At 44.1% G+C, this 20,620-nt stretch overlaps 1 protein-coding gene across 2 annotated transcripts in view; it reads right to left on the minus strand.

Moving 5' to 3' along the window:
* The window catches only part of SPON1 (spondin 1), a 263,826-nt gene that overhangs the window by 104,995 nt on the left and 138,211 nt on the right, over window positions 1-20,620 (minus strand). For both annotated transcript variants that reach the window (XM_039251833.1, XM_039251832.1), the window contains exon 6: window positions 8,962-9,110. In XM_039251833.1, the coding sequence (XP_039107764.1) occupies window positions 8,962-9,110 (149 nt within the window). The remainder of the gene's footprint in view (window positions 1-8,961; window positions 9,111-20,620) is intronic.

Below are 20,620 nucleotides of genomic sequence, written 5' to 3' on the forward strand. Positions count from 1 at the left end.
CCCCCGGGGGGTTTGGGCAGATGGGTGACATATCTAAAAGAACCTACCGAATCCGACTCCAAGAAGCATGAAAAGCACCACAGGTCTTTGCTGAATGTTTCCTGAGGAGGCAGCAAGAGGGTAAACTAGCTTACACAGGGCTCTGCAAAAGGTTTACTCCCTTTTCGTGGCTCTTCTTGTAGAAATTAAATTCATGAAAAGTCTTCTTTGGATCTTTCTTTCTCTCCCTGATTTCCACTCCAAATGGCAGCTGCTCAAATATGTCTCTTCTCACTCCTTAAAGTTCTAACACCATTTCAGGCTCCTGGCCTTCCTTCTTCCCTCACTTCTCTTACCTGGTCTTCATCCTCTAGCACCTTCTCTGTAACACAATTTACCTCTTGCGATTGCATTCCCACCCAATAAAACCAAAGCATCTTAGAAGGTGGGAGGAAAAGAGGATGATAAATCCTTCAACTTAATTCCCCTCCCCTGCCACTGAATAATAAAGGTAATAATGGGCTTATCCTTTAATAGGTATTGTATGTATATTATTACAAATACTGTTTCATAACCAACATATGCAGTTCATATTCTCATTCTCACCATTTTGCAAATGAAGACTCTAAGGCTCAGTGAAGGTTAGGTGACCTACTCAAGGTCAAAGGCTTAGGAAGTCACTTAAAGCTTACCTACTTGCCCTGTACTGTTTTCATGGTTTTTAAGTAATAATGCAAGGCAGCAAGTGGCAAGGAAAACTTGTGGTCATGACAGCTCTCCTGAGGCTTTCTGCACTCAGTATTAACTTGTGTTCTCCTAAGTTCTATTTTGTCCCTACATAAAGCTTCCTTGGTTCTTGAGTTAGTTTGAGTAGGTTCCTGTCTGCATGTCCAACCCCTGGCTGTGTCCCATTGCATACGAGGGTTTGCTTGGCTCTAGACCTCATTCCATAGGTGGCATTGAACTAGCTCCTACAGATATCCAGATATCCTTATCTTCAAAGGAAGGGGAAGAGTCTGAGGACAGGAACAGGGTTGGAATGGGTACGGAGTTTTGTTGTGGCTTCTTTTTGATATGAGGGTGTGGTTATTGTCCTCAAATTGTTTAGGGTCAGCTTTGGGACAGAAGGTTAGGGCATATGGGGAGAAGGCATTGTCACGTAGGGGGAGGAGAGGCAGGCAGAGGCAGAGCCTGGGGGATGCCAAAGGAGCCGTGTCCTCCTTCTGTGGGCATTCTCAGGCTGAGGAGTGACATGATGAACTTGAACAATTAGAGTCACTAGCTTTTCTAGTGCCTGCTGAAGCTTTTCCATCTGAAGACAAACCCCAGATTTACTGATGAGGGAATGGAGACCCAACCATGCAAACATGGCAATGATAGGTAGCATTTAGGGAGTGCTTTCTACAGGAAAGGCTCTGCTCCAAGCACTTCACACAGATCAGTACACTTAGTCCCCACAGTAACCCTCTGAAGTTGGCAACATTACCATCTTCATCTCATAGAAGAGGCAACCAAGGCACAGAGGGGTTAAGCAGCTTGCCAAAGTCACACAGTAAGTGATGGAGCCAGAACCGAACGCAGGCAATATTGATTCAGAGCCAGTGCTTTCAGTTATTATATAGTACTACATCTCCCAAGTACTCAAGGTCATTGGGGCTGTATTGTCACAAACAAAAGCTGGTAATGAGTGTGGGGGTGTGAATGACTTTCTCAACCAGATGAGGCAGTGTGTCACAATCCATGGAAAACATGAGAAATAAGGCACTGGCTTTAATTAGAAAAAAGTGATTAAAAGTTTAGAAAATCAAACATCAGGAAAAACAAATGTTTGGAAGACTATTATTAAAATGCTTTGAAGGAGATGAGGAAAGAAAGTTCTCAAGCCCTTTTGGCCAGTTCCCAGAGCCTTATACACTATTTTCACTTTAAAGAAAAAGTACACCTGCTTGTTTATTGATTCTTGTGCCACAGGTGGTGTGATAATCCCGCTGGCTGGCTTAAGTCATCTGCCAAAGCCAGGCCCCCTGAAATGAAATAATCAATGCCTATTTTAAGGCCCACCATTATCCGACCTCTTATGGTCAGGGAAACCTTGAATCCAGAGATAATAATAAAAGCGAGAGTGGTTTTTTTCTAGGGCGTTTTCCATGAGTGGTCATTCAAAGCTCATGGTTTTGTGCAAGAAACATTCGACCCACTTGTTTAGATATTTGTTGAGCACCTACTATGTGTGAGACACCGTGTTAGGTGTTGAGTGGACATCAAACACAAAACATCAAGCTGACACAAAAGCTCAGCTTTCTCCCTCCTGCTTCAACACACAGAAATATTAGACAGGGAGGGGTGCCTGGGTGGCTCAGTCAGTTGAACGTCAGACTTCCGCTCAGGTCATGATCTCGCAGTTCATGAGTTCGCGCCCCATGTCAAGCTCTGTGCTGACAGCTCAGAGGCAGGAGCCTGCTTCAGATTCTCTGTCTCTGTCTCTGTCTCTCTCTCTCTCTGCCACTCCCCTGTTCATGCACTTTCTCTCTCTCTCTCTCAAATATAAATAAACATCAAAAAAAATTTTTTTTAAATGTTAGATGGGGCACCTGGGTGGCTCAGTTGGTTGAGTGTCCAATTCTAACTTCAGCTCAGGTTATGATCTCGCAGTTCCTGAGTTCAAGCCCCACATCGGACTTGCTGCTGCTGTCAGCATGGAGCCTGCTTTGGATCCTGTCTCCCTCCCTCTCGTCCCCTCCTCCACTTATGCACTCTCAAAAATAAATAACATGTTGAAAAAAAGTTAACAAAATATAATGGATAAATTTTTTAAAATACATAACTAAAAACTTAGAAAAATTTAGAAAAACTTCCTGGATGCCAGAAATGGGGAGGAAAGTCTAACCTAGAATAGTGAACAGGAGGAGCTGGTATGTGATGGCCATTTGGGGCCATGGACTGGGAGTGGGCCCCAGGGGCAGAGGGGGAGGTTTTAAGGTCATGTGGGCAGAGAAGGGGAAGTCTTGAGCCGGTATCAGATGAGATGTAGGCAGACCCCCATTGCATCAAGCTGCACATTTTGAAGGGCTGCCTGTTTATGAACAGGGGATGGGAAAGTCTTCCACCAATCACCCTGGAAAGGCGGCAAGGAAGCTTGTGCTCTGTCAAGGCCTCTGAGTAAAAATTCACCTGCAAGTAACAGAAGCCCCAGCCTTTCTTATGTGTGAGTATGGAGTCTGTATTTATACTGGGCATTCGGTGGGGAGTGCCAAAGCTGAGAAATGACATAAAAATATGGGTGGACAAGGTCACCTCAAGGAAGCACCACAACTTGAGCGTATAGGATGCCAACTGGAAAAAAGAAAAGCATCTGCTAGAGGTTAGTGAAAAATCCAGAAGCAAACAAGGAAACTAGTGATGGGGAGAGACGTCAAGTTCAATGCAAAGGAAGATTAGTCTCTAAGACCCTGAGATAATAGAGTAATCTGAAGGAGACAATTAGACATGTTTAAAATGGAAGAGATAAAAGAAACCATAGTAAAGCAATAGAGTGGGTATAACTAAAGCAGAGGTGGGTTTGAAAAGGAGACTCCAGCAGTGAGGAAAACCAAGTGCCTGCCTTCAAGGGATACACAGCCTACCTGGGAGACAGAGAAGGAAACGGCAGGGATGATTCAGTCTAGGAGAGCATCTGCACATGAAGCTAAGGAAGCCCAGGGAAAGTGCTCCAGATCCAGGTTCCCCAAGTAATGTGGAAACACAACATGCGTCTCTGACCGTGGGGAACAGGGACGTTAAAGCCTGGGGTGATTCAGAAAACAGCACATCAAATACTGCCACAGTCCAGCCTCTGCATTCCCCCAGCTGATGCAGAGAGGCCCCTGAAGGGTCTAAGTAACTTATATGGGAATAGTTATTCCTGGATCTGCCTCAGCCACCCCACCTGCAAAATTTCCAGCGTGGAGATGAAGGACCCTCGGTTCCACTCGGTCTCATGCTGAGCCACACGTGCTCCCCCTCTGTGCTTGCAACACCAGTCTTCTCTCAGTTCTTGAAGCATGGCAAGCCCTTTTCCACTCCAGGGCCTTTGAACATGCTGTTGTCATCATCTAGAATGACCTTTCCCTTATGCTTTTCTTTTGGGTCTCAGCTTAATGGTCACTCCTCGGGGAGACCTTTCCTGCACACCTTATCTACAAAGGTCCCTCCCTACCACTGCTTTCTGTGCCACCTCTTGTTGGTTTCTTTTTACTTACCCTAAATTATTTTTTTAATGCTTTATTTATTTTTGAGAGAGAGAGCGTGAGTAGGGGAGGGGCAGAGAGAGAGGGGCACAGAGGATCTGAAGTGGGCTCTGTGTTGACAGCAGCGAGCCTGATGTGGGGCTAGAACTCATGAGATCCTGAGATCCTGAGGCGAAGTTCGATGCTCAACCGACTAAGCCACCCAGGTGACCCATTTACCCTAACTTCTAATTATTTAACCAATTTTTTTCCTCTGCATCCTCTGTTAGAAAGTAGATTCTACAAGGGCAGGGCATCATCTGTTCACTGCTGTATCTGTAATGCCTGGCAATCAGTTGGTGCTCAGTCAGGCTGAGTGAATAAATGAATACAGTCAAGAAACATTGGTGAAGCAGCAAACACTATGCCCAGTTCAGAGGCTACTACGATGGAAAGTACAGATGTGAACTTTGCATTGTAGTGACGGAGAGACCCCAAACGAGGACTTACAGTACATGTGATGGTGGTGAGAGCAGGGGAGGTACAGGGTGCTGTGCGAGCACCTGGCAAGGTCACCCATTTCGTACAGAATTAGGGAAGGCTTCCAGGAAGAAACAACATATAAGCTGAGCCCAGAAGGATAAATAGGAGTTCACCGGGTGAAGGGGGGCTGGAAGATGTTCCAGGCTGAGGGGAGGCTCAGATACAAGAGGAGCATGGCTCCTTGGGGAGCCTAAAAGAGGTTCAGGATGGGCAAAGCGTAGAGAGGAAGAAACAAGATGGAAGAGGTGAGACATGGCTGGATCAGGGTGGGTTCTCAAGCTATGATAAGGAGTTTGAATTTTATCTTAGGGTCAGTTAGGACATCTGAGTCAGAGGGAATGGTATAATCTGATTTGTGTTTTCTTGAAATGGCCCTAGAGCAGTGTGGATAAGAGGAAGAAGATTGGAGGCAAGGGAGATCAGGAAGCTAGTGCAAGAATTCAGGCAGGAGATGAGGCTGGCTTAGCAGAGCAGTAGTGATGAGGGAGTGAACTGGATGAATTTAGGCCAGAAGGCAAAAGTTGGGATGGGGGAGAGAATCAAGGATGATGCCTAGGTTTCTAGCATGACTAACATGGTGAATGGGCATTGTTGGCAAGAACCAGATGCCTGGTACGCGTGTCGTAAGTGTGTGCTTGATACAGTGGAAAAGGACTCAGTGCAGCACTTTCCTAACAGTGAGCAAATATCAGCTACTTTTAGTTCCTGGGTCTACCTACAAGTTGATCTACCGTTCTCTACTGCCTCCACCTGCCTTGGGTTACCTATCTGTGACTTGTCAGTCTAGTCTGAGCTCCCTATTTCTAATCCACAGTCCCCACTGGTCATCAGGACACTCTGTCCCTCTGCTAAGAAGTGTGCCTTGTGCCTTTCCCCGGCTCTCTTTCTGGCCACCGGTGTTACAGCCAATAATGTGACTGTGATTTTTCATTAATTTTCTGGGCATTTTGCAGTTAGAGTAACAGTAAAATTTATACTCAATAATATTATTACAATTTTCCACTACTAATGGGATTATTATTTTTGTTCATTTGTGTTTGAAAGCCATTAGCATAAGATTTACCTCCAACAATATCCGCTGTGATTTTTAATGCCCTTGAAACTTGCAAGTGAGCGATAAGTCTATAATAAGAGAATGCGAGTAAGCATATAAATGTCTTTCTTGGGAGAAAAGTGCCTTTTTTTCCATCCTGGTTGGACTCAGGGTCTTTGATAGAGCGATTGGTAGGATATAAGGCATTATAGGCTGAGAACACTGTGTTAGTTTGTAGATGTGTTCAAACAAGTTCCCAGTTATTCAGAGGACACTTTTATATTCTGGGAGGATTCATATTCTTGCCCTTTTTTATGTTGTTTCTTACCTGACTTACAGAAAATTATAATAAATTATGTGTTTGCAGGGAACAATATTGAGAATTATGAACAGTTTGGAACTAAAGGGGCCTGGAAATCACTCTCTCTGGATGACTTTCCAAGGGGCTGTGGGGCTTGATGCACTGCTAGTGGAGCTCTGGAAACAGGGATTATTTCAGAGGCTGGTGAGAGGGATTTCTCTGTGGGGTGGCTGTACCTGGCAGGGGAGTGGACTGCCAGGGCCAGCTTCAAGGGTATGTGACCAGCAGACTCCCAGGACCCCGTGCTATGAAATTCACAGCATCGAGTACCTGGGTGGCTCAGTCAGTTGAGCGTCTGACTCTCGATATCTCAGATCAGGTCATGATCTCATGGTTTGTGGAACTGAGCCCCACACTGTCAGTGCAGAGCCTGCTTGGGATTCTCACTCTCTCTCTGCTCCTTCTCCACTCACATGCACGCTTTCTCTCAAAATAAATAAATAAACTTACAAAAAAAAGAGAAATTTATAGCATTACCATCTTAGAATTCTTAAGTCTTGAACAAGGGACCCCACTATGTACTAGGCCCTACAAATTATATATATGGTACTGTGTACAAGCTTTGAGGCAAGACAGATTTGGGTTCAAGTTCTCGTATTCTCTAGCTATTGACTGGGGCTCAGTTTCCCTATCAGTAAAACTAGGATAATACTACTGTCTTCTCAGACTAGACATCAGAGCTAAAAGTAGATACCAGCACCAGAGGGCCTGAAAGACAGTGACAGACCCTAAGATATGTTCAGTGGGATTTTAACTCCCATGTGAAGTATTCATAATTAAACTTATTATGATTTAATGTCAGGAATACTGGCCAGTTGGGATAGGCAGACCGTGTGGCACAGAAGCTCATCCCATGTGTGCTGGTTAGAAACCCATCAAGCAAGGAATGTTTTCCTAAGGGGGATATTCTAAGGCTGGGGGTCCCATCCATCAGCTTCCAACCTTTTTACTGCTATGACACATGATAAATAATGTTTGCTGGCACAACTGACCCCAGTTTCTCATGATTCATACATGTTTCCCTTCTCTCCAGAAATCTCTCAAGAAGGACACTGAAGGAGACTGGCATTATGAAGAAAATGCCCTTGACCTTGACCTAATTTATTTTCAAATTTTAGTTTTTCAACTATTATTTGTAACAAATGTGTTTGTGTGTGTTGTTTTATCATTCCACACAATGGAACTTGACAAGCCAGTGTACTACAATCCTATGCTTGAGAACCAGGAACGTGGACCCTCAGGATTGCAAACAAAGGGTCCTCCCCCATGACAGGCTGGACAGATTAGGACCAAGATGATTCATTTCAGGGCAATGGGTGGCCCAGTCAGTTATGCATCTGATTTCGGCTCAGGTCTTGATCTCATGGTTTGTGGGTTCGAGCCCTGCAACTGGCTCTGAACTAACACTGTGGAGTCTGCTTGGATTCTCTCTCTCTCTTTCTTTGCCTGCACCTCCCCTACTTGTACTTACTCTTTTTCTCTCAAAAATAAATAAATAAAGTTTAAAAAAAAGATGGCACCTTCCATGGTCTCACAGATGAATGTGCCATGCTATAGCCTGAATGAGTCATACCAGTTATGAGCATGCCAGTCGGAGTTAGAGAAACACTAACTAGTTGGACAAACTTGTGATGAATAACATGCAATCTTGAAACATCTGGCTAGAGATTTTTTCCCAAGAGCGTAGAAAAGGCTTTAAGTCAAATTAATAAGAAACATAAGCTAATTCCTGGGCATTTATGGACTCTGGTCCAAAAGGATTCTTCAGGAGATTATAGGAGGAGTCAGGGTGACCTGTGTTGCATTCAGTTTAAAGTTTGTGGGTAGCATGGAGTCCTGATGGGGGACTTCAAAGGGAAGCACCGGAGGCCTGGGCTGAGCTTGCCCTGTGCTGCTCAGGTCTCTGGGCACACACACGTCCTGAGACATGGGCCTAGGGTCCCCCTGGCCTCCTGCAGTCTCAGGGGATGTGGGACAGCCTCCCAGTGGCCTGTGCTGTGAAACAACCGCACCCCCAGCACACCTACTCCTTCCTTCCTCCCTCTTGAGAGCTTGTAGGAAGTGAGCCATGGCTCACTGAGCTCTCTCAGGCCTGAAGGGCTTTTGTGGGTGGTGACGTCCAGAGCTGGCCCCTCACCTCCCCGCAGTACAGCCTGTGAATGGCCATGGAAAAACGGCAGCTCTTCTTCCCAGATCCCTCTTTGGCCTCTCTCTAGTGCTTCTCATGAGAGACGATAGCACTGTTAGCCAAGCAGGTCAAAAAGAACGACGGGTTATTTCTCCCTTAACTCTCGATGGGATTGGGGGTAGGGGGTAGGCTAGATAATGGTACAGTTCCTGGGCCCACAGTACATAGTACATAAAAGATCTTCAGTCCATAACTATTATAACTAATGACCGACTAATTTGTTAAATACCTTGAGGCATAGTTGCAAAAAGCACGTGCTGATATGCAGTGTATTTTTGGAATGGTGATTTTGGTGTGGACATTGTCAGTGTCACTCCTCTGATCTTCTCAAGGATCATTGCAAGAAAACCATAATCCCCTGCACTGAGTCTCAGGAGGCCGCCTCCCACCAACACGGCCACAGCAGCCGCTTATAGCACAAACTGAAGAAGATGCAAATACAGTCAGGGAAAATCTGAGAAGACAAGATGGACATGTGTGTCTCTGTCCTCAAACTGACATAAACCCCCAAACTCAGCAAGTAGATTTTGCTCCCTATGATCCCGATTTTCCAGCACATTGTACTGTGAATTTCAAGCCCCCAGGAAAGAAATCTAAGGGATGTGTTGACTGCATTCCTGGTTTAGGGTCATTCTGTGGTTGATTTTCTTACCTGTTGCCGAATTTCTTCCTCCATTTTCACAGGTGAGCCCAATTCTGCAACTTGTTTGACACCTTCGCTAGCATAGCCTCCATACTCCCACAGCACGTAATTCTTGGAGTGGGATCCACCAATGATTGCAGACCAGTGATTGGCCCGACCTAGAAAAGCCAGTCAGGATGCAGGTATCAGTGTGGCTGTGGCTAATGTGTGAGTCCCTTAAACGCACTTGAAAGAAAGTGTAATTTGACAATTATTCAACCAGCACTGGCTAAGCCCTCACTCTGTGTTAGGCCTTGTGCTATTCAGGGATGAATAAGACCATCGCTGTAGGCAAGAAGGTCTTAGGAATATGCAGACAGGAAAACAATCAACAATAGACAGAATGATTTCCATCTGGGAGAGTTTCAGGGAAGAGTTTCAGCGAGACTTTTAAACACTGATCAGATTTGTAAGACAGAATAGAGAGGAGAGGCTCTTTCTGGCAGACTCAGAACCATTAAATAACACTGTGTGTTTGGGGAACCATAAGTAATTTAGCACTGCTGTGTCACCAACTATCAGGGGAGAGGTTGGAAACGAAGCCAGGGAGGTAGGAAGGAGCCTGCTCCTGGACGGCTCTGCCCTACATGCCTCAGGAGCTTGGATGTCATTTGAAAGGGTCTGAAACCACTGAAGGGTCCTGAGCAGGGGTATGATGTGCTCGCGTTTGAATCTTAGATAAGTCATCCAGGCAGCCATGTGAAGAATGCACTAGAGGGAGCAAAATGGGAGTGTGGAGCTGTGGGGGGTGAGCAATGAGCAAGAGTTGAGGGAATGAGTGTGGGCTTGGGCAGCTCTTGGAAATAAGCATGGTTGGCTTTGAGCTGGCTTTTCTTTGCCTTCCAGGATGAGGGGTAGGTGGACTAGCCATGGGAGAGGATGGGGAGAGGCGGTCTGGGTATGAGTAAGGCACTGGTCCACAGTGGTCCGGTGAGGATCATGGGGGAGGGTGTCTTTAGGGAATGCGTGAGGGAACCAGTGGGTGACGCAGGGGAGAAGAGAAGAAGATCTGGACAGGACCAAGATAAAACTGACTGAGGGGTTTTCCAAGTGCCAGGGGGGAGGAGGGAGATGAATGGAGAGTCAACGTCACCACCTCACTGGGTTTGTTTCTATCTGTGATGAGTGGTGTGTGTGTGTGTGTGTGTGTGTGTGTGTATATAGTGTACATATATATACACTGTACACACATACACATACATGTGTATGTATGTATATATATATATATATAAGCGAAACAAAGAATGGCTGAGAGCTGAACTGGCCTTATGATGGATTATATGTTCCTTAGCCAGCATATACATATATATGTATGTATACATATATACATATATACCGTCTCTAGGGAAATGATGGATGAACACAGTGTTTGCATTTCCCTGATGTGTAGGAAATAATGAGCAGCCGATTGGGCAGGCTTACGTAGTGACGTCATGTGCCTAGGACACAGCATGGAAGCCCTCAGCAGGCGGGAGGATGGCTTTGTGCCCATGTTCTTGCTGTGTATATGTATATATGTATACATATATATATATATGTATATGCTGACTAAGGAACATATAATCCATCATAAGGTCAGTTGAGTTCTCAGCCATTCTTTGGTTGGCTTATAAAGCCTGAGTTAAAGAACATTTTCAGGCAGAGTGAGGAGGAAAACTTGAACTGGGTAGATACAAGTGACACTTGCAGCTCACCCCCCTGTGGCCCGGGCTGACAGAACTCTCTGCTCTACCCCACTATGTAAGAAAACCATTCTGAACAGGGCCTGATCCAGTTTATATGGGCTCCCTGCTACCCCAGAGCCCTCTGCTAGAGGGGCACATCAAGATCAGGGGCACAAAGCCACCCTCCCAGCCTGCTGAGGCACATGCCCTGCCCCAGGCACATGATGTCACTACATAAGCCCGCCCAATCGCCTGCTCATTATTTCCTACACATCGGGGAAATGCAAACACTGTGTTCATCCATCATTTCCCTAGAGACAACAGATGGATATGCTGCCAGCTATTTCTATAACTCACTTCCTGGGTGAGGAGACTGTCCTGGCTGTCATCTAAGCCAAGAGCACTACTTCTATAGGGGCAAGGGCTGGGGGCCACTTGCGACCTTTGGTTCATGCTGTGAACACAGGGAGACCAGCTTCAGCGTCTCTTGCTTCCTCTACCTTGTTCCACCAAAATGCACCCTTTGCCCAGACCCATCCTGCCTGCAATTCTGCACCTCAGGGGCTTAGACATGCTGTTCCCTCTATGCTCTCTTCCTGTTTGGGTTGGCCAACTCTCATCCCTTTTTCATGATTCACCCAGAATCCCCCAGGATCCCCCAGACTCACCTATTGTCTCCTGTCTCCCCATAGCACAGATAACATTTATGATCACTGCTACACATCTGTTTTCCCACTAGACTAGAACCTCCCTGAGGAGCCCTGTCCTCAGCCCTGTGTCCCTAGTGCCTAGCCCTGTGTCTAATGCACTGTGAGTGCTGAGTGCATGTTTTCAAAAGCATTTCATCCAAACAGTCAAAGGAGAAGGTGGCAGTATATGCACTTGAAGCATTTGGTAGCAGGCCTGCACAATTTGATTCAAGATGATTAAATTCGAGTTCCAGCTCAGCAGAGTTCCTGACACCTATTGGGCTAACACACTCAGCTAACCTGCATGCTGTTAAAAAAAACAAATGCCAAGCAACAACAAAAAAGATAGGCATTGGTCTTGCAGGGATTCAAATGCTAGCATTGCCACTTTCTAGCTCTGTAAACTTGGTCAAATTCCAATTACTTTATTTCCCTGAGTCTCGGCTCCTTCCTCTGTAATTCAAGGGTGACAATGCCTACCTTACTGACCTATTATAAGAATTAAATTCAATTTTTAAAAGATGAGATAATATATGTGAAATCACTACTGACACACAATAGAAACCCAATAATTATAGTTTCCTTCTTTCCTGGTTGTTAGGGAAGCTACAAAATGAGTAAAACATGAAACCAGCCTTTTATTCAGTATAGGAGATAAGAAATCTATGTACTATGGAATAAGATAAGAGAATAGGAATGAGCACAATCACAGGGAGATGAGGGGATGCACCCAGATGGGTCTTTCTGATTTATTAATTCAACTCCCATTTACTATGTGCCAAGCTCAGTGGAGGTCCTGGACACGGGCAGGAATTGGACAAGGTGCTTGTCCTGGAGGGACTCGCAGCCTGGGGGTGGGGAAACAGATGGTTCAGCAGATTACTCGCAATCCAGCATGGTCGAGGATATTATAGAAATAAGAGCACAGAGCAGAGGGGACCGAGCAGGTGACTCCAAAGTTCCCACATCCAAGGAATCAAAGCCTAAAGGGCACGAGTACAGAGAGGCATGTACCTCAAGAGTGGGGTCTGTCTTTGTGGTTTCTTACACTTGAATAAAATGTCATTGTACCAGTTCAACTTTCCAATCAATTTAGTTGTTAGTTTCCTACGATGGTCTTGCACATTAAGTCAAATTCCAATCCATTGAACGACATCAACCATGTAACAGATATCTGCAAGGCACTAGGCTAGGGGGAGGGGCCAGACTTCTCCCTGGGGAGACAAGGCAGGTACCCAAGGAAAATAATCCACAACATTAGAAAGGGTGATGACTTCAGGTGAATGGCAGTCACTCAGGTGCCGGATGGTACAGAGAGAGAGGCACTGGTGACCAAGCTGGAAGAATTGGGCTCCAGGCCCTATGCGTGACCATGAATCAGTCATTCACTCTCTCAGAGCCTCAGTTTACCTTTTAAAAATAGGGGTAACAATTACTAGCTGGACTATCTCCCAGAGTTGTGCAAATTAACTGGGCTAGTTTTAGAAAGAACTAAGAAAAATTTAAAGAACTGTACAAAGCAAAGATCTCAGTACTATTACAGATGGAAAGTATTATGGGACTCTACAAGAGGAATCTAAAAGAAGATGGAGGAGCAAGAAAACTTTCCCAGTGGAAGGAGGCTCCCACGGGAAGACTAGCAAGACAAGAGCAGGCATTCTGGCAATGACATACATATAACGATTAAACTCCTATGAGGTGTCAGGTGTAATGCTTTCCTAGGTGTAACCCTCACTGCAACCTCATTCTCATTTTATAGATAAGAAAATTGAGACCTAGAGATGTTATGGAAACTGCTGAAGCTCACAGAGCTAGGGTCAAAACTGGTGTTCAAACCCAGGTCTGCCGGGCCTCAGAGCACACGTTCTTTTCCCTACATCCCACTGAGAGGTCAGGAAACAGAGGAGACTACTTGGTGGACTTGAGGGATAGGAGGCAAAGAGATAAGATGAAGAAGAAAGTCAGGACCGAGTCAAGGAGGATACTGAGTGCCCACTGTGAAAGGGGAGAAACATGACGGAAGTTTCCTTCTGGGAAGAATCATATGCCAATACTTAGCATGTATTAGGCCTTTATAAGTGCCAGGCACTGTGCCAGGGATTGACCTACATTATCATATTAAACACTTAAAAAAAAAAGAAAAAAGAAAAAAAAAAGCAGAACCTCTGTGATAAAGAGGCTATCAGGATTCCCATTTTTCACATGCGGAAACCCACACTTACAGAAGTGAACTAACCCAAGATCAAAGAGTAGATGAGTGAGGACACTGGGATTCAAGGTCAAATCTGTCTGGGGCCAGAGCTGCGCTCTCCACCACACTGAACCATATCCAGGATGTGCCCAGTGATGAGAAGGGAGAAGGCCCAGGGTGAGGAGACACTTCAATAATCCCTGCGTGCATTGTGTAGCATCTGACTCAGGGCAGCAGAGAGGAAATGGAAACACAGGATCAGAGGTATGAGCCAATAAGAGGGAAGATTGGTCAATCTTTGGGAGGCAGTTTGGTGAAGTAGTTAAAGCTCTGGTTTTTGAGTCAGACGATTGTGTATTCTAGACTCAGTTCTGAAACTCGGTTCCAGATTTGAGAAGTCAGTAATCACTCTCGACCTCATTTTCTTTGACTGGATACTGACGTGACCAGTCTCCTGGTGGTGTTCTGAGGCTAAAGTCCATCAAGTCATGACTAATGGCTGGAACATAAAATGGGCTTGATAAATATTAGCCAGTCAAATTAAATATGAATAGGATGGACCAAATCCAGACAGGTTTCTGGAGACATGGGAAGCAAAACAAACAAACAAACAAACAAACAAACAAATCTGAGTAGATGGTTGGAGGGTAGCTTGGTTTAGAATTGGTGAGTAGAGATGACAGAATGCCAGATGCAAAAACCTGAAGCTGAAAGAAAAACCAAGAGGGAATCATCTAAATGGGACTCAGTGGTCTGGGGCCTGAGAATAAGGTGGCTCAGCACAGGCAGTTAGCTGGGACATGGAGAAGTTCATCTCTGGGCCCCAGCACCCTCCAGAAAATAAGGGAGGAAAGAGAAGGAGAAGCCCCAGGTATCAGGAGGCCTGGGGAAAGGGAGACAAGGTACATACTTGTGGCTTTCTTGAAGGAATACTCAGGGAGGCCATGGCTGAGGTCCTTGGTGAAACACTAGGGCTTCCGTCTTGAGGGCGGGGGCAGAGGCAGAGAAACAAAGACTATCGCTAACCTCTTTGGCTCTCAGACAAGGCCATGCTCTTCAGTTTAGCACGCCTCTCTCTAGTTCCAGCAGTATTCTAGTGGCCTACACATACCTGAGTCTAGATGTTTACTCCTAATAGTTTAGATGAGGCATAGATGGGACAGGGGCAGGTGGAAAGCTGGGAGGAGGAAATGATTAGAAGTGTAAGTTTGAGATACTGATAGCCAATCAGGTGCACTTGTGTGCAAAGCCCCTCAAAAGAGAGATCCTGAATATACATGTAGTAACCTCACCTCCAACACCTTTCCTGTTGTCATTGCTGGTGATGAATTACCAGTGGTGCCTAAATTCACAAAGAGGCCTAAAAGGCCATTACTGATGAAAGAAGAACCATGCCTGGCTTTTTGTCTTATGTAGAAGGCAAAATGTTGCATGTACATGCATTCTCTGAAGTGTTCTGTGTATGGAAGGTATTCAGTTACAGCCCAGATTTCCTGGCCTGCTTTGCCAGTGGCTGCACCCCCCTGCCAATCTCAGTCCTGCAGAAAGTCATCCATGCGTTTCCTTGACATAACATTCATAGCACTTCACTGGAGAATGTCCTATAGCCTCAGTGTCTACATTGCTACAACCTCCCATTACCCGACCTCAGCCTCACCCGCTGTATCTCAGCAAATTTTTGGTTTTGGGCCCTGGCTGGGCCCTTAGGGATCTGCTATGATAGCTGAACCAGAGCGTCTTCAATCCCAAAGTCCCAGCTGCCTCTCATCTTTTTATCTCTAAATGGACAACCTTCTCACTTAACTCTTCTGAGAAGACCAAGGTTAACCCAACCCACAAACTTATCTAGGCATCATGTGGCCAGTGACCAACAGAAAAATGCTGTGGACCTGCCAGCCCTATTCATAAAAGTTGTCTTGGGTCTCACTTCCCTATTGCCCTTGTTATTCTCTCCCTAGGCTCAGCTCCAGAATCTGCCAGGGGGTTTTGATGCCTTGGATTCAGCCACAGAACTTGGCTCCTCTGGGTTTGCCCCTGGGTGCTGCCCAGGACACAGCTTGTACTTGCCCTCCGGCTCTTTCTGCACTTGGCTGCTTCAGGAACTCATTCTAACCAAGCTATTCTGGTTTTCAGGATCTCATCCCAGTATGGCCTCCTGGAAAAACAGCCTGCATGGGGAGATCTGTCAATTTGGCCAGAAATTCCTCAACTTTCTACCTTTCTGCCTTCTTCACTTAGCTAGTCTTTTTGCCTTCCTTAAGGTCTTAAGGAAAGTGTCATGTTTCCATTATAGGGAAAACCCTTACAATGACACAATTCGTTGTATCCTTCTGCATTTCCTTTGAGGCTTCCATTAATAATATTCTATTCTATTAATTCATTCACTAAATAAATGTTTACTAGGCATACTACATGCTAGACTAGAAACCAGAAAGCCACAGCCCCACTGCCTGTTTCTTTTTCCAATGAAGTTTTATATTTCACAATTATTTATGTATTGTTCATGGCTGCTCTCCTGCTACAGTGGCAGAGTTGACTAGTACATCAGAAACTGTCTGGCAAACTATAAAATATTTACTATATGGTCCTTCATAGAAAAGGTTTGACAAAATCTGTGCTAAGCCATGGATTCTCTGAGCAGAATCAGACTTGGTCCTGGTCTTTAAGATGTTCAGTCTGGAGGATGGTGGGAGGGCATGGAGGACAGGTCACAACAGGCAATTACCATATACAGCTTTGATAAAGGCAAAGTAGAGTGACATAATAGCACACATGGGGGATATTTAACCCAGACTGTACTCGAGAAAGCTTCCTGGAGGAGGTGACATCTGAGGTACCTTCTAAAGGATAGGTGAGAGTTGGCAAGGCAATTAGGGGAAAGGGGAGGGCATTTTTGTATAACGGCCACTATGTGCAAAAGCACAGCATAAGAGAAAGCCAGGAGCACATGGAAAACCACAGGGAGGTCAAGGGGGAGAGAGAGAGAGAGAGAGAGAGAGAGAATATCTGTAAAGAGGGGATGATCAGTGATGAAGCCAGTCAGCCAGGCAGATCAGAAGGGATATGAATGTCTTAATAAAAAGCTTTTATTTTATCTTGAAGGCAATGAGAAGTAGAGAAGAAAATAAGATAGTACTGTCTACAGACAACCTCCAAATTCATATACACTCACACAACTTCTGCTTCAGACTCTGAAAGAATAAATGGCACTGGGCTAGCCCTCCCAACATAAGTGACTATAAAATTGGGTAAAATATATGAAGCACCAATTTTCAGGTGTTAGAAAATAGATGGCAAAAATACTCTGACCCCTGAGAGAAGGGAAGCAGAAGAGGTGAGCCCTATGTTTGTACTGGACATTTTCTGGTCTGTGGTATAGGAAGGTGGAAGACAGTAGAGAATGACAAGTCTGGCTGAGTTGAGGAGGCAGATAGTAATCTGAGGATGCTGAGGTCTATAGGTAAGAATTTACCAGTAAAAATGCCACAAAGGAGGAAGCTGTGCAGAGAAGGAACTTAAGAAATATGCATAGGAGTCCCTTTAAGTCTTTGCCCAAACACTAAGCTGTACCTGTGCAGGACAGAACTTCACAAGCCTGGAAATATAGCTACTAAGAGCTGAGTGGAGAGTGCAGAAGTGACACAATGCTGAAAATGCAGTACTTCTAACCATCCATATTTGAGAAACCTTGCTGGCCATTCTGGGCATTCAACTGAGACCCTGGAAAACCCACAAGTTAGGAGAAAAATACTTTAGCACTGGAGTAAGGGCTACTCTAGACTCACCTTAACAAAGCTTAGAAAACAAGCCTCAAAAGTGAAACAAGTAGATATAAAAATAGATTAACCATCTGCCAGATCAAAACTCAATATTCTTTAAAAGAAGGCAACAATTTTCAGTTACTCACCAATTTCCATCATACCATAAAAAATTACTAACAAGTAAAGGAGCAGGAAAATATGATCTATAACCATGAGAAAAAACAGTCAAAGAAAGAGTTCTTGAGATGATGGGTATGTCAGGATTACCATACAAAGACCTTAAAACACCTACTATCAAGTTCAAGGACTTAAAGAGATGGACACAGTGGGTAAACAGATGAAGACTCTCAGCAGAGAGAGAACTATTTTAAAAAACCCAATGGAAATTCTAGAACTGGAAAATATAATATCTGTGTTAGGATATGGCAAAGAAAAGGGTCTGTAAACTTAAAGACAGAGTAATAGAAACAATTTAAAATGAAGCAGAGAGAAAAACCTGAAAAAAAAAAAAAAAGAAGTAGAGTCTCAGTGATCTTTGGAACAACAGTAAGTTGTTTAAGTTAAAGGTTATTGGAATCCCGGAAGGAGAGGATAGAGAGATTAGGAATAAAAATATGTAAAGAAATAATGCCTGAAATTATCCCAACTTTGGGGAAAAATATCAACCTATGTATCCAAGAAGTTCAATAAATTGCAAACATGACAAAAACAAAGAAAATTATACCTATGCACATCATAATCAATTAATGGTCATTAGAAAATAAAAAAAAGTCTTAAAAGCAGCCAGAGCCAATAAGACACATTACAATCAGAAAAACAAAAATAAGAATGACTGCTGGCTTCAAAAAACAAGACAAAACAGAAGACAATGAAATGATACCTCTAAAGTTCTAAAAGAAATAAAAAACAGTCAACCTTGAATTCTATATCCTGCAAAAATATCCTTCAAAAATGAGGGTGAAATGAAATACTTTTTTGATGAATGAAAGCCGAGTGAATATATTACTGGCATGTTTGCTGTATATGAAATATTAAAGCACTTGGTTGAAATAAAATGAAAATAGATGTAAACTCAGATCTACATAAAGGAGTAAAGAGTGCTAGAGATGGTAAATATATGGGTAAACTCCACCTTTAATCTCTTTTTCACTGAGGAGCTTTCCCTTGAAGTAAAGAGGTTCAAATTTTACCATTCTGAGTGAAAACAATTTTTTTCTGTCACTGTTCTCTTCTCATAAAGCCTGTCTTTTGTCTTTCCCACACCTCCAGGCTTTTTGGGAAAGTTTCTCTCACTGTTTCCATTTCCTCTCCTAGAATTCTTTTCTCGGATCTTTGCAACCTGATACTGAGCTCCCACCTTAGGTCATTTACTCCACCAAATCTTTGAAACTTTGACTTTTGCTCCCTTCTAGTCCCACAGCTGGGCAATCAGAAGAAAACTGCTGTTCGGTGCCTGAGTGGCTCAGTTGGTTAAATGTCATCTCTTGATTTCAGTTCAGATCGTGATCTCATGGTTAGTGAGTTTGAGCCCCACAATGGGCTCTGCGTGGACAGTGAGGAGCTTACTTGGAATTCTCTCTCTCTCCCTCTCTGCCTCTCCCTCACCCCAGTAAATAAATAAACGTTAAGAAGAAAGAAAGAAGAAAAATGCTGTCTGGTTTATTTATTCTTAGAAAATAAAAGTAAGTTTTAGGGGCACCTGGGTGGCTCAGTTGGTTAACTGTCCAACTTCAGCTTGGGTCATGATCTCACAGTTAGTAGGTTCAAGTCCTACATCGGGATCTGTGCTGACAGTTCAGAGCCTGGAGCCTGCTTCAAATTCTGTGTCTCCCTCCCTCTCTGCCCTTCCCCTGCTCGGGCTCTCTCTTTCCCTGTCACTCCAAAATAAATAAACATTTAAAAAACAGAAAAAATATATTTTAAATTCAATACAAGTAATCATTTTAAATATATTATTTAGTGAGTCTTAGCAAATGCATGTCATCATGTAACCAATCACAATCAAAATATAAAATAGTTCTACTACCTTAAAAAATCACCATGCCCCTCTGTACTCACGCACACTCCTCCATCCCCAGCCCTTGGCAATTTCTAATCTGTTTTTGGTCCCTATAGTTTTGCATTTTCTACAACATAGTATATATGAACTCATACAGTATGTAGCCCTTTGAGTCTGGCTTCTTTAACTTAGCATAATTTTGACATTCATCCATGTAGTTATATGGATCAGTTTATCCTTATTTCAATTATCTTGAAATAAAATGGAGATCTCCTACTGGTTCAAGGTCATCATTAGACTCCTGTTTCCACCATCTACTAGTGTGTGATCTTGAACAAGCTTCCCAAGTTTTTTAAGATTCTGTGAAGTAAAAATAACAATAGTGCCTACGTTCTAGGTTTGTTACCGGGTATCACAGAAGGAAATCTGTACATAAATAGTATAGTTTCTTTGTACGTAACATTCAATAAATGGTTACTCTTAAAATTTTTTAATGTTTATTAATTTTATTTTTGAGAGAGACAGAGAGAGAGAGAGAGAGAGAGGATATGAGTGGGGGAGGGGCAGAGAGCCAGAGACAGAATCTAAAGGAGGCTCCAGGATCTGAGCTGTCAGCACAGAGCCCAACATGGTGTTCAAATTCACATGCTGTGAGATCACGACCTGAGCCAAAGTTGGACACTCAACCAACTGAGCCACATAGGGACCCCAATAAATGATTACTTTTAATATTGATATTCCATTTCCCCAGGGAAGGTAGAGATTGGGAGCAAACTGGAACATTCACAGGGTGTGTCTATTAGGGTAAGGCAAGGTCTTAGAGGATGGCTGAATTTTCTAAGAAGTATGGTTGGCTTAGTTGAGGTTCCGGTGGCAGTCAGCATGGAGGGGGTGGGGGATGTAGAAGTCCATTGGGTGGGTGGAGCAAGTGGTAGGAAAATAGCAGCAGAATGAGTCAGGTGTACAGACAGAAGTTCCCAGAAGCAAGCAGTAGAGCTTCTGACACAAGCTTATCATCAGGGTTGAGGTTCTATTTTCTGGGGGCTGACAGGGAAGCAGTGGCAGGTGTGAGAACACAGTTATGCTGTCAGTGAGTGTCCACCTCCAGTGTACTATGCTTCTTTCCATTTACCACCTCAAAGCCCTCTCTGAAGCTCTGAAAAGCAAGTGCCTAGATTGCAGAGAAGTTAGTGCTCCTGGAGACAATCCTCAGCCTGGGAGAGGTGGGTGCTTGGGACAATTCTGGAAGGCATTCTGTATCCTTTTTAGAAGTATACTAATGCCAACGATCTCAAAATACACTCTTTGGTTAATTCTTCCTTCTC

Source organism: Hyaena hyaena, unplaced genomic scaffold (genome assembly GCF_003009895.1).
Source record: "Hyaena hyaena isolate Hyena2069 unplaced genomic scaffold, ASM300989v1 scaffold_401, whole genome shotgun sequence".
Classification (NCBI taxonomy): Eukaryota; Metazoa; Chordata; class Mammalia; order Carnivora; family Hyaenidae; genus Hyaena; species Hyaena hyaena.